The 15,299-nt window shown below is 34.7% G+C and overlaps 1 protein-coding gene across 2 annotated transcripts in view; it reads right to left on the reverse strand.

The window, feature by feature from the left end:
* Nucleotides 1–14,504, reverse strand: part of LOC150101714 (uncharacterized) — a 70,009-nt gene extending 55,505 nt beyond the window's left edge. For both annotated transcript variants that reach the window (XR_016549082.1, XM_090400972.1), the window contains exons 1-2: nucleotides 14,373–14,504; nucleotides 4,361–4,621 (exon numbers count right to left, since the gene is read on the reverse strand). Coding sequence is in view for 1 of the 2 variants with exons in the window: in XM_090400972.1 (XP_090257098.1) it covers nucleotides 4,361–4,465 (105 nt within the window). In the remaining variant the exon portion in view is untranslated. The remainder of the gene's footprint in view (nucleotides 1–4,360; nucleotides 4,622–14,372) is intronic.
* Nucleotides 14,505–15,299: the final 795 nt, after the last annotated feature.

Here is a 15,299-nt window from a genome sequence, read left to right on the forward strand (position 1 = left end):
GACAAAGGAACAAATGAAAGAATACCCCCAGTCATCCTAAGGGTTAAGGAACACTGGGCATCGATCGCCACCGCTCTGAAAACAACAGGAATTACCTTCACAAAAGCAACAAACACGGAAGAAGGAATACGCATTCAACCTAAGACATCGACAGACTACAGAAATATTACAAAATTCTTGGATAACGACAACCTACCGTATCACACATTCCAACTCTACAGCGACAAACATCTGAAAGTAGTACTAAGAGGAATCACAGAAACAATATCAACAGAAGAAGTCACCACAGACCTACATAACAAATGATTTAACCCCATTAAGGTAAGCCAAATGCACAGTGCAGACAAGACTCGCTACCCCTTGATCCTAGTCGAAATATCAAAAGAGCAGAAAGATATATACGACCTCCAAACCATCTGCGACCTAATTATAAAAATAGAATCTCTGAGACGCAAATCCACAATAACACAATGTCACAGATGCCAGAAGTTCGGTCATGCACAGCGATGCTGCAAAGCAGAATTCCGATGTGTGAAATGTGGAGGAAAACACGACACACTAGAATGCAAGAAACCACGCACCCAGCCAGCGAAATATACTAACTGCGGGGGCCCACACCCCGCCAACTACAGAGGTTGTACGGCACATCCCCAAAACCAGAAGATACAACCCCAAAGCAGCAAGCCCGTGCAAGAAAGCAGACCCACCCAACAAATCACAGCCTCCACAACAAACGGAAGAACATATGCAGAAGTTGCAAGACCAACCCAACAAGACTCCAAACCCAAAACAAACCACCCACAGCAAGCCAGCAAGACCAATCTCCTCAACATAACAAGCTGCATAGGAGAGATGCTTGCAGAACTCCGACAAACTGACCTAACACAAGAGGCCAAGGACATCATTCTAAAACACAGACAGATTTTGTTCTCTGCAATCCTTAATGGATAAAGGCAAAATAAAACCCAACCCTCTACAGATCATCAGCTGGAATGCTAACGGACTACCCAACAAAGCAATAGAACTACAGGAATTCGCGGTATAAACCCAAGCAGACATCATCTTAGTAAATGAAACACACTTGCGTCCATCTGACAAGACAAGAATCAACAACTACACCATGTACCGCACAGACAGAACCTATGCAAGAGGAGGAGGAACTGTCATCTTCATTAAAAGAAGTATAAAACACAACGCAATCGCCAACCTCAAATAGAACACATGGAAACAACAGGAATTGAAATACACATGGAGAACACAAGCAGTATCATCGTATTTGCAGCATACATCCCCCCCCCCAAAAAAAAAAAACAAACAAACTCAGATCTGGACGAAATATTAAATGCAGGTAAAGCAATAATCATAGTTGGAGATTTTAATGCCAAACACTCGGCCTGGAATAGCAGAAACTCAAATATCAACGGAAGAATACTCAATTCTTATGCTACTTCACGAAACATAGCAGTAATAGGACCCACAGAATCCACACATTACGGAGCAACCGGACGTCCTGATGTACTTGATATAACTATATTAAAAAACATAGCGCACAGCTATCAAATACATGCAGTCAACGAATTAAGTTCTGATCACAACCCCATCATATTGCAACTAGGCACCACACAAGATTTAACGGAAAATACCTCCACCTTTATAAACTGGAAACAACTTCCCTCAGCCTTCCAGGAAATTCTTGGCCCAGTACCACATATAATATCCACTAAAGACATAGAAAAAGCAGTAAAAACCTTTGAAAAGCAAGTACTAACAGCAGTATCACAGGTAACACATACAACCAAATGCGCACCACCAAATATACTCCCAGAGGACATAAAATGTCTTATCCGAGAGGAAAAACAGGTTAAGAAGAAAATATCACAGAACACTGGATCCCGCAGATAAGCAGGCAGTTAACAGGACTGCAAACCAGGTTCGGTATGCCCTAAAGGATCATCGTAATGAACTCTGGAATAACAAAATACACCAATTAAACACAGAGGATCAATCGTTGTGGAGAATGATGAGATCACTTCGTTCAAAACGTAACACGCTTCCCCAATCCAAGGAGAATATAGAATCGCCTACAGTGACGAGGAAAAGGTAGAAGCATTTGCAGACAGCTTAGAAAGACCATACAGTCCCAATTATGCCAATGTAGATTTAAATTTCATAAGAAAAATCCACACCCAAGTGTGCGTAAAATAACTCAAAACGCCTCACTCCAATCCAACAACCAATCCGTGTCACCATCAGAAATATATGACATCATAAGAAAACTAACCAACAAAAAGGCTCCGGTCCAGATGGTATAAGGAACAAGGTGCTCAAGCTTCTCCCACATAAAGGGGTTATACATCTGATAGCCATCACCAATGCCATCCTTCGGCTTAATTATTTCCCAGAGCGATGGAAGCTTGCAGATGTCTTCCTAATTCCAAAACCTGGGGGAAATGCACAATTCCCACAGAACTATCGGCCTATACATGAAAGAAGGCAAGATAGCCGAACGCGCTATACTAACACGGATTCAAGAAGCAACAGATAACAAACAAGTCATACAAGACGAGCAATTTTGATTCAGAAAACAGCATTCTACGCCCCTCCAAATTTACAGAAATCATTTCAAACATAAAATCAAATCAAAAACCCTCAAATCATTTCAAACATAAAAAAACAAAATTCTTCATCGCAAGATGAAGCTAATACAGCTTACAATGGTCACAATGAGTGGGTAATTTACCCACAATAATCCTCTCATACACAAACTAAAATCAAATGAAGGGATAAAGAGTCCAGGACTCGGTCCATCTCCCAAAGAAGTTCCAAGTAATAATTTGTTCTTTTTTCTTTTAGCAGTGGGAGGGGGGGGGATGGGACCCTTCCCCCCGAAGAAAAAGGAAAAAAACTAGAAAATTTTCCAAAAATCTTTTCCTAATTAAAATTCTTTTTTTTTTTTTAATTTATGTTGTGTCGTGTCTTCTATTTCTATACTACTTATCAATTAGCGATCATTGCAAATGCTCAGTCGTATGCGATGCGTAGTGTGTATTCTCAAATCGTCTACTCAACTCTCCCCCCCCCTCCACAAGATTAAATCCTGAGTGTGCTAATGTCTTTTAGGATATATAAGAAGGCATAAAATTAATTAATTTTTGTTCTAGGTTTTTATCAGAACTTTTCATTCCCCTCGTATAAGCTTCATGTCCATGTACTTTAATAATATCGAAATGTTATATTAACTTCGAATGTAATTATTGATGTAAACTCTTCAAGATTGGTTCTATGGCTATTGCTGTACCTAATTTTGCATCATCTTCAACAACTAAATATTTTTCCCCAGATAAATTACTACATCATTAATGTATAGATTAAATAGTAGTGGCCCAAGTAGAGAGCCCTGTAGCAGTCTACTAGTCACAGGCTCCTGAATAAACTACTGTCTAGTATTTCTACATCAACTACCCGATTATCCACATCACCAACTTCATTTCCATCAGCATTTGCTGCAATTTGTATATATATCAGCATTCCTTGCCGCATTCTGTTCATCTTTGCGAAGTCGAATAGTATCGCTGTGTTGCCTTAATCCTTATTCAACTCAGATTTCGCTTTGTTATAAAAAGTTACTGAAGCATGCCGTACCCTTCACAAAACTATACACCCTTTCCTGAATTTAGTCTTTACCAAATTCTCCAACCACCACTACTCATGAAATACTAAATAAAATAAATCAGTCAGCTAATGACTTTTATCCCCTTATAGGGAGTAGGCGAGGCTTTTTAACTCTATCTCGCTTTTGAAGACTGAGTGAGCAGCTCAATCTCCACTGGTTGCCAATCAGAGATAGCTGGCTCATCACTATCACTAATTATAAGTGCAACAGATGAAGAGGCAGGTAAAGAAGTGCTGCCATATAATGGTACCGAATCCTAACAGGATATGTCATGAAATAATGTGAGTTGTACGGTCGATTTTCATGAGTTTGTGGGATGAAAAAAACAAGTTTCCAGGGGGGGGGACCCACTTGTCCATGCTAGAAATCGACTAATTCGGGAAGTGGTCGAAGAAAGGTTTAGAAAAGGTTTCTCTAGTCGGCGACTAGAGTTGAAATTAAGTCTACGCCTTCTTGAAATACTGATCTGTCGATAATTTGCTACATGATAATGAGGGAAGTGTGATAGTTTTAGTACCGTTTTTTAAATACATTGTAATAACTCACTAAACTGCTTTAATGCTTTCAAAAGAACTGATAGGACTCGTTTCAATGACATTAAGAATTTCTCTCTCTCTCTCCCTCTCCCTCTCTCTCTCTCTCTCTCTCTCTCTCTCTCTCTCTCCCCCTCTCTCTCATATAACTTACTTTTTGAGAACTCTCAAAAGGCTGAACATCTTGCAAAGCATTTATTTCATGAGGACGAGGATCTCTATTCTCCTTTCCTCTCTTCTTTGGCTCAGGGTGAAGCATGCCTAATCAAGTTGAGTTTCTTGCACTAGATACTCATAACTTATTCACTCTCTGATATTGTGATATCACTGAAACAGATGTAGTTGTTTGTGCCATGCATCCCATCATGAAATCACTAGGCTTTCAATCCACACGAACATGAACACCAAGAAAAATCTGTTTAAAAAAAATGGTAGAAGGTAAACATAGGAATTAAATTCTGAAACTTTTTGTTTTCAACAAGATGACAGCAATTTTTTACAACTAAAATAAGTTCCAATAGAAATTCATGTTGCTCAAGAACTGTGATAATCATTACAAATTTTATCATTAAACTCATAGTATGCACTTTGTTAATTTAAATTAATGAAGTTAGAATAAAGTTTATGGTGTCCATAGGCATTATTTCCTGGATTAATTTTTCTAATTTAAAATATAATAATCATACAGTATTCATGCAGCAACTATATGTACACTTAAGTACTTCACAAACTCATTACACTGTTGGTCCACTTAGCCACAGTTGTCACTTGCCATTAAATGTCGATAAACAGACGCTGCTATTTTGGTCCATATCTCAACCAAATTGTACCCCGCAAGTGAACCTGGGCATTGTTTAGGAGGAGGAGGAGGAGGATATTTGGTTTGTATTCAATTTGGTAAGAGTTCTGGGTGAAAGTAACGGTGGCGAAGTCAGATAATCAGGTGATTATCTCCACACTCTTCTCCACACCCAAACACCGACGTATGGATCCTACTTTTGTAAGTTCTATACGTCGGTGTTTGGCAGAATGTCTCTAATTTCATCATGGAATGCTGGACTGGAAATTAATGATAATTTGGTTAATCTGTCTTGAGTTTCAGCTTCTTACGTAAGTTTTAATTCGTTTCATTGCCAAGAAGGTTCTTTTGACAGAGGCGTTAGTGATAGGCGCTACTGTCAAAATTAAAGCGTAGTGTTTGTTCATTTCAGGCAAGGACACGTTTAATTTCCTTTAATTAATTAAATTTAATTTAATAATCTCGCATTATAATTTCGTTTTCTGTTACAATGACCAGGAGCAGGCACTCTCATGACAAGGAATACTTGATACAGTTACTGCGCTGTAAGCCTCTTCTCTGGGCTAATACGCCAACGAGCTATTCGGCGTGAACTGCAGCACGCTACTGTACCAATCGCATAGTGTGCTTGCGTACAGTATCAAACCATTCGCTTCAAAGCCTCAAACTAACTGCTAACACAAGTTTTGACAGCGTGTTTTCATCTGCCATAAAGCGCTGTTCATTGCATGTGCTTACTTGTACTGTCTGACTACAGATACAAGACCCTCGGCTGGCAAGCCGTAGTCTCCTCTCGCACTGTAGTCTTTCCATTTGTCTCCTTCAACAAGAAGAGTCCATTCGTGTTGAAGGAGAGAAAGGAATAAGGCGATGTACGAATTTGTTACACACGCGAAACCGTATAAAGCATAAATGACTATACATGATTCACTAAACATCCATGAAGTAATGTTGACCGACTGTATATCGTCTGCTAGGCGAACGGGATCTGTTGCATAAGACAAGCTGTTGAAGAAGAAGAAATTGGTTTAAAAAATTACAGCGATAACAGTACTGAGCAAATGTTCCAAGACGTTTCACAAGAAGTCATCTAAAAGTAATTGGAAATAAATTCATTTACCAGAAAGAACAGCAAAGTAATTAGTTTGGAAGCTGGAAAACTCAACACTTATATGACCAACATTTGCGAGACACCGAATCAGTTTAATTAATTTAATCAATAATCAATTAAAGCCAAAACTGAAAACTGTAGATTACGCGATCAAAAAGATGAAACTGTAATAACAGCTGATCAATGCAAGCAGCAAAATTGCTCCTGATTGCAAATACTGCCATGATCAAGTTGCCAAGACTGGTATTTGTATTGGATTGGTATTTAGGCAAAAAATGAGACACTAGTTATCAGAGGTAGGTAACTGGTGGTTGCATAAATTGACACAGTACTGGAAAACGAAAATAATGAAGAAAAATTCTCTGAGATTTTATAATTATTATTATTATTACACCTCCAAGGAATCCAAGTTCCACACAACCTACCGTCTCCATACTACTTAATCCTCAATCTACACACGCCACTATTTATACTATCTATCATCTACCGTCCCCTAATTGTATTTTTGTCTCTAAACTATCGATCGGACTTTGAACCCCAATAGAGCTGATATTAATTATTACTGAACATCGACAAGTTTGGATTATTGACATCGCAATCATCCAGTAACCACATTAGCAGCAGAGAACTTAAAAAAAAATAAAAATAAAAATAATAAAATAAAAACTGCATTACTTGGAACAGTCCATAATTTACGAAGGCACCTGACAGACGTGTTTTCTTAGTTCTTGAATAGAAACTGTACCAGCAGTCAGACTGTTGTGATTAATATCTGTTCTTTTGGCTGTTTCAATTGTGTGAATATAATAATAATAATAATAATAATAATAATAATAATAATAATAATAATAATAATAATAATAATTTCGTAAACTTATAAGCATTATTTTATGACTTTTTAAAAGACAACATTTACCGTTCTAATTGAAGTCATTCAAACAGAAAAAAATAATAATAATAATAAACCGGTTGTTTAGCTACTCCCATGTCACTTCATAATATGTGATCAGCGATTTCGATGAAAACTTCCCGAGTTGGGAAACTGCACCTATCTTCAGAAATTTACACCCATAGACATACACACATACAAAAGTGTTTGATAGCAGTGAAAAGGAAATCATCATCATCATCATGCGTATCAAGCATTTAGGCCTAGCATGGCTTTAGAAGTCATCGTTTAAGAGGACGTCCTGGTTTTCTTTTCCCTAATGGCTTGTACTTAAAGACTTGTTTTGCTAATCTTTCTGAAATATGAAAAAGGAAATATTTCTGAAAATTTTCATCTCTCGATAATTCCTATAGACGTACATCTTGATTATTTTTGCGGCTATAAATTATCGATTCTTTAAACAAGAATCTGAGCAAATAGAAAAAAAAACCGGCTGACAGAATATGTTGCTCTATTATTATTATTATTATTATTATTATTATTATTATTATTATTACTATTATTATTACTGTTTTAGTAGCAAAATAATAATAATAATAAACAATGAGCAAGATATTCTATCAGCTGTGTAACTTCTATGAGGGTCATTTCAACAGTTCTGTATACTGTACTCCCGTTATTGAACCAAATATTTATTAAACAAAATACAGTATATTTGCAAGCTTCAATCTAATTTTTATTCTGTCTTATCTGCTGCTCAACGTTTGTATAAGTCTTATATTCCAAGTGACTTTTTTTTTCCCCCTTTTTCGTTTATATTTGGACAAGTGTAGAGGAACAAGAGCACTAGATACAGAAGAAAAGAAGAAGAAACACATTTTGAACTATCGAAATACGTAGTTTTCACACAGAATCTGACATGCAAATGACATGGAGGTGGAACTATTGAATCATCCAGCTTGACGTACATGGCAGGTGTGAGGAACCTTTTGAAATGACTGTCTTGGGAACAAAATATCTTTTCTACCTTAGAAGAGTCCCCGATATGTAACATTGTTCCAGAAAAATTTAATAGGATAATTATAATTATTTTAAGGATAATTATAATTGTTTCCAAAAATAACTATTAATTATCAATTATGAAACTGTTTGAAATTAAAGAATCAGCGACTTGAATGAGATGGCAAGTTTTTTTTTTTTTTTTTTTAATTACTAACACAATCTAAATAAATAACAGATAGCTCTACAGAAATGAAATAACTAATTGGCTTTAAGGTGATAAAAACAGTATTTTAGTAATCAACACACATGCAGTCTTATCGGCAATAGTTAATAGTGCATGAATCTACTTACTAACGGGACTCATTTTCCAAAGTAAACGAAATTACTCATGAGTTGATGACCACTTTTGAAGTATTCGAAAGGCTTTCTCATTTTCTTATATATATATATATATATATATTGACAATGTGCGAAAGATTTTCGGTAAAAGACTTATTTATCTAAAAAATATCTTTAGTGAATTGATGTAGAATTAACGTCATTATTTTCATATCCTTTTAGCAATTTTTTTTTTTTTTTTTTTTTTTTTTTTTTAAGTATAAAAGTCTGACCCCAAGTTTGAAAATGAAAATGATTTCCAATTACTTCTCAACCACCGGTCCCATTAATAAAAAGCCCAGAATAATAACAGACCCGACTCAAAAAATATGGAAATAATGGTGGCAGTTGATGTTTTCGCATCATCTCTAGCTAATCTTGAGGAGCAAGGCCGAACTGAAAATGACTGGCCGAATTGATGGACATTAAATTTTTTAAAAAAATGATTTTTGCTCGAAAAATGAATGGATGTATATTTTCAAAAAGAAACTTGGCTTTACACCTTGCAGAAAAGTTAGAACTCTTGGAATTGAAACAAAGATGGGAATGAAAATTTTCAAAGAATGGGCCAACACTGAGATTACATATTCTGGCAAAGATAGGAAGCTCACTTCGAAAGAAAAAAAAAAGTTCGATCACAGAGAATCTGCTGCACACAAAGCAGCGTTAAAAATTGTTTCTGAAGCCGAAAAAAGACTCTTGAAAATGTTTTTTTTGAAATCATTATCTCGTGAAAAAGAAATAACCGCAAAATGTTTTCGAACTGCATATAAAGTAGCAAAGGAAAACCAATCATTCCATAACTTTGAAAGTGAAATTGATCTGCAAGAACTATACGGAATTGAAAATGGGTCATATTCTTCATTCAACAAATGCATTTATTAACATCGTGAATCATGTAAGTGAAGGAATGAGAAAATATGTGTTTAAAGAAATCGTACAATCCAAAAATATAATTTCATTGATAATTGATGAATCAACAACAATAAGCAATAAAACCACTCTCATGGTGTATATCGATGCTGTATCGAAGGTGTTGGAATTAATTCACCGATAAATTTATTTTTAGACTTGATCGAACTTGAAAACGTAACAGCAAAAAGTGTATTTGATTCCTTACTCCAATGTCTTAACCATTATGGGATGACAAAAGATTATTTTTAAAAAATATTTAGTTTCTCTAGCATGCGATGGCACTACTGTAACGTTAGGGTGTAAAAGATGAGTGAAAAAATTGCTGTCAGAAGCATTTCCTTCTATCATAGTTTGCCATTTTGCTAATCACAGACTAGAATTATCAGTAAGTGATGCTGTAAAGGAAATTTCAGGAATCAATAGATTCAAATCATTTATTGATAAACTTTATGTCCTATACCATGCTTCGCCAAAAAAACAGTAGAGAGTTGCATTATGTGAAGAATCACTTGAAGTTGAGCTGCTGAAAATTGGAAGAATTTTAAGTACTCGATGGGTGTCACTAATTTCCGTTGTGCGGAATAATTTTGAATCTCCAGTGCATCATTTTGAAGATGTGATGCATGATCCTGGGAGAGATAAATGTACTTATATTTATAGATAAATGCAAACGTATATTTGCAGATAAATGATAAATGTACTTATGATGGCTTAAGAAGAAAAATAACATCTACAGACTATTTTTATTGGATCTAGGATTGATGTGTGACGGTCTCCAAGAATTGTCTGAATTAAGTTTGGACCTGCAAGACAGTGGCATGAACCTTTTCAAGGCAAATCAAAAAAATAAATGCACTTGTACAAGTTTTTGAAGAACGAAGACAGAATTTTGGACCCTATTATAGATGTTCTGCAGCTACTGTACGCGATCTGCGCTTTCGTGGAGTTTTACTTAACGAAAAAGCTCCAAAAAATAATCCTCCTATTGACCCAAAATCATTTTATACCAAATTGAAAGAGTCAATTGAAAAGAGTTGGCTTGATAGCGAAGATGTTGAGTTAGCACTTTGGACTCGCGTGCTTGACCAAAAACATCGTCCTGGAGATATTGATGCTCAACTAACATTCGGAGTGGCGGAAATTAGAAATTTGTCAATCCGACTGTAACTAAATGAAAGAGAAATGATTCGTGGATTCCATGAATACATTCTCGATAAGACATACCCAGAAAAACTATTGGGTTCGGTGCATGCTCTGAATACCATTCCCATTTGATCAAGTGAATGTGAACGCAGATTTTCGCAGATGAATTTAATTATCACCCGCAAAAAAGAGCTTCGTTGAAGAATAAAACAGTTTCGGTACTTTTATTCATCAAACTCGTTGGATCACCTTTAAGACTTTTAGATCTGCAAAGTATGTTGATCTGTGTTTACTTAGAGGACGACATTCAGCCTTAGATACTAAGAGCAAAGAAATGAGTCGAGACGATTTGTTCGACGAGAATTGGACAACACTTTGGAAAACACTATGAACTTCTCTTAAATTATATAATGTTTTTACAAATTTACTTTTGCTTTTATATTTGGTCTTTGGTTGTATATTTTAATTCGTTTGCTTAATTTTACATTTGATCATGTCTAAAATTAAAAAAAAAAATACTGAAGATAAATTATATTTAATTCGTTTATGCGAGTGCGTGATAGCAAAAGCTACTTTATATTTCATTTAAATTAAGATTTGAATATCGTTTTCTTTAATAAAAAGCTTAACAAGATGTGAGTTCCGGCAACTTTTTTTTTCTAGAAAAAAAGCACTGTATATATATATATATATATATATATATATATATATATATATATATATATATATATATATATATATATATATATATATATATATATATATATTTATAAAGGAAAGGAATACTAATAAACATTGAATTATTTAAACAAACTGGAAATTACAGGTACAAATTGCTTCACATAATCGATACATAAAAACGTTGTATTTTTCAAGTTGTTCCAACTGGCGTGCCATTGTTTGTTGCAATTGTGCGCGCAAGTTCACGTGAACGCCAATATTGAATAACTGCAGCATGGCTATCTGGGATGTTATAACTTAAATTATTATTTAAGTGGACCGGGTTCAGTAGAATTTAAATTTAAAACATGGCACGCCAGTTGGAACAACTTGAAAAATACAACGTTTTTATGTATCGATTATGTGAAGCAATTTGTACCTGTAATTTCCAGTTTGTTTAAATAATTCAATGTTTATTAGTATTCCTTTCCTTTATAAATACCTGAAGAAGGCTGCTATATGCCTAAACTAGTAGTATTTATCATTAAAATATATATATATATATATATATATATATATATATATATATATATATATATATATATATATATATATATATATATATATATATATATATATATATATATATATATATATATATATAACAAAGCTTTGTTTGCTCCAGGCGGATAAGACATGCACAGGTGGTAAAATGTGTGATAATATTTCCAAACGTTCGAGTCGAACTTACCGAAATGAGTGAAAAACACAAATTTTTATTTATGATTTTGCTTTTAACGTGCTTTTGTTTATTAAAGTGCACTGCATCCGCCAAATGTTAATATGCTTTTGTTTATATGTACTTGTTTCATTTAAAATCGAAAAGTTAATTTTTGATTATGATACTGAATATTGAACAACGCTAATTCCCAAGCATCGAAGCCACTGTCGTCCCCCCCCTTCATCCATTCGGATCCTTTCGAAGATATTAACTAGAAGAAATACAGTTTTTTTTTTTTTTTTTTCTGGAAATTAAATGGCTCGTCATTTGCAATGGTAATTTCGAAATATATTTTACGCGTTAGTTCCCCTCATGGAGAGCTATTGCGCAGGCATCGAAAAGTATAATACAGCTGAAGTTGAAAACAGATAAACCCATCCCTACTTGACAATTCGAATGTTCAGTGCATGGTGCGAAATTCAGTAATTATTTACCCAGAGAAGAAGAAACCATTCAAGTTGACTAACTCGAAGTGTTATTTGAAATAATCGCCATGTACGTGATTATTATCGCCTGGATTCCTTGAAGATGAGGAAGTGGTAGAAAAGATTCGGAGGCGAGTGACCAAGTTGGTGAGTAGTGTAAGGAATGCTCCCTACATTGATAGATTGAGAGTTTTTGGGTAACTCAAATGATGGAAACATTTGAGCTATTAAAAGGTTTTTATAAGATTGATGCAGGGGAAATATTTCAGCAGTGGGATAGTGGTGCAAGAACAAGAGGTCATCCCTGGAAATTAAGTAAGAGTGTGGTTAACAAGGTTATTAGGTCTAGATTTTTCGTTTGGAGAGTGGTGAATGAATGGAATACGTTGACTGACTCAGTTTTGAGTGTTTCGTTTGCCAATGAGTTCAAGAAGAGATATGATAGATATTGTGTGGATAGTTGGGGTCTCCGGCGATGAGTCTACTGACTCCATGTAGATGCCCGTATAATAATAATAATTTTGCCTCATGTCCGTGAATTGGGAATGTGCTAAGACAGAGTTGCTCAAACAGAGGTAGATGAAATAGAGGTTTATAGAACATTACCGATTACAGAACTTTGCTGTGCATCCACCTATGGGATTCCATATTTATATTATCATTATTTATTAATTATTATTTATTTATTTATTTATTCATATTATCGTTATTTATTAATTATTTATTATTTATAATATTAATTATGGTGACCATTTTATAATCAGCGAATCTGCAGAATTTTGATAAAGAATGTCGTACACTGCTAAATATTAAAATATATGCTAATAAAAATATTTTAGCATTCTATAGTTAATGGTTTAAAAGGAAATGACTGCGCCTTCGTATGAACTGATATCTTTATTAGGATATTCATACGATGGTACAATTATTATTTTTTTTAAAATTATTCATCGTTACATACTCAAAAAGACGAATAATTTACAGAAATTTCGTTATGTTTTAAGTTTCAAAAATTAAATCTATTATGCTTTTTTATTATGCTGTTGTTAACGGCTCTTATGCTTAGTCATTAACCTATCCTGCAAAAATGTTTTTCTAATAATTTCAGACTAATTAGACATAAACTACCGTTGAATGAAATGCTGGTGAGCAAAAAAACACAACGATTTATATTGTGAGATAGTGCGTATTCTATTTCCTTGATTTTTCCAAGACAGAAAGTTTAAATGAATAAATAATAAACCTAGGCAGACGATGATCGCACATGCAACAGATTGTTTTTATATCTACTTGCATTTTTTTTCACTACTTCTACAGTATATAATAGCTCCAACTTTTCTTTCAGCGTATATACTTCGTGCGTCTATTCATTGAAGTAAAGGCTTCACCCCATCTTACTCTTTGCAAATTGAAAACAATCTAAAATATGACGCTGGTCATGAAGATTGGTGTTATTTTAATTGAAACACAAAACACAAACTGACAAGCATTAACTTAACGTAAAGTTTGCCTTGGTGATGTAACAAAAACATAACTAGATATGGTTGGTCGATTAGCAGAGCCTCTGCTACTAATGGCTCGCCAAAAGTTAAGCAAGTTTCAGTGCAGTTGGAAGGGGAACAATCGTTCGATGCTGTTGGCACACTCTCCGTCGATGAGCCTTTGGACTCCCTGGAGGTGTCACATAATAATAATATTCGGAGCACAACGTTTTTCTTCTGTTAAGTATCCAAATATCTGATAGAGATTTTGTTTTATCAAGTTTTGAATGTAATAATATTTTAAATAAATAAAAAAATAAAACCGTTCGTAGATTTATTTATTTATTTTTTTATAATATTTTAAGAATTCGATAACGCCATAGTTCATTTTTTTACGTAAAATAATTTTTTCCTCAAGTTTCAAGAAATGTACAAAAACATCGTTTGAGCAAACGATATATGTCGTTAACCTTACTAAACGTTTTGAAAATACCTCCTAGTTTGTGTTCATTACAAAGCAAACCGACTAAATATTATTAACTCTCAGTAGACTAATATGTGAAATAATCTCTAATCTCATACCTGATATTTATTATCCTGGCGGTTCCGAACGATCAGACATATTATGAAAATAACTTGATAGCAATTTAGATGAAATATTGTAACACTACATTCACATATCTCAAATATCCAAAGTTAAAAGAGTCAGTCAACTATATTGCTCCTTTTCAAGGCAACGTGATTTCACCTCGTGGCACCCCCAACGGTGTTTCTGAAAGACTGTATTGTTTGGGTTGAGCTCCTATCACCATGACAACTACGTTTGCTTTGACTATTATCAAATTTTATGAAAACGAACAGAGGGCAATGGTTTTTCTCGGAAGACAAAGTGTCATTATAAAAACTCCCACTGAGTTTTTAAATTACTTCCCTCGATAGTTTGTGTGTGTGTGTGTGTGTGTGTGTGTGTGTGTGTGTGTGTGTGTGTGTGTGTGTGTGTGTGTGTGTGTGTGTGTGTGTGTGTGTGTGTGTGTGTGTGTGTGTGTGTGTGTGTGTGTGAGAGAGAGAGAGAGAGAGAGAGAGAATTTTTGTTCTGAACATGCATGAAAGTGTTGATTTAAAGTGTCTGTGAATTAAAAGCATAAGTCAAGAAGTTTTGCCAAACTAAACACGAGAAGATAAAATTATAACTTGCAAGTAATAGAAAAGGAAAATCTAAGTAAAAAAACATATTGAAAAAGTTCTTTCAATATGTGGCAAGCAAAAGAAAGGAGGACCACAGTAGAATGATTTTGAAGCATGCAGGTGGTGTAGTGACTGAAACAGACAAACTAGTTGAATTACTGAGTAATCATTTTGCAAGAGTGTATCATCCAGTGATAGTATTACAGTAATAGATATGACAGGGATTAATTGTGGAAGTATGGATGGAGTAAGTCAAGTGACATAGGATATTACAGAATCTGGATGTCAATACAGCTATGGGATTGGACGGGATATCAGCTCGTG

The sequence above is a fragment of the Typopeltis vanoorti genome, chromosome 11, assembly GCF_054136105.1.
Source record: "Typopeltis vanoorti isolate ZY-2024b chromosome 11, IOZ_Tvanoo_1.0, whole genome shotgun sequence".
In the NCBI taxonomy this organism is placed as follows: Eukaryota; Metazoa; Arthropoda; class Arachnida; order Uropygi; family Thelyphonidae; genus Typopeltis; species Typopeltis vanoorti.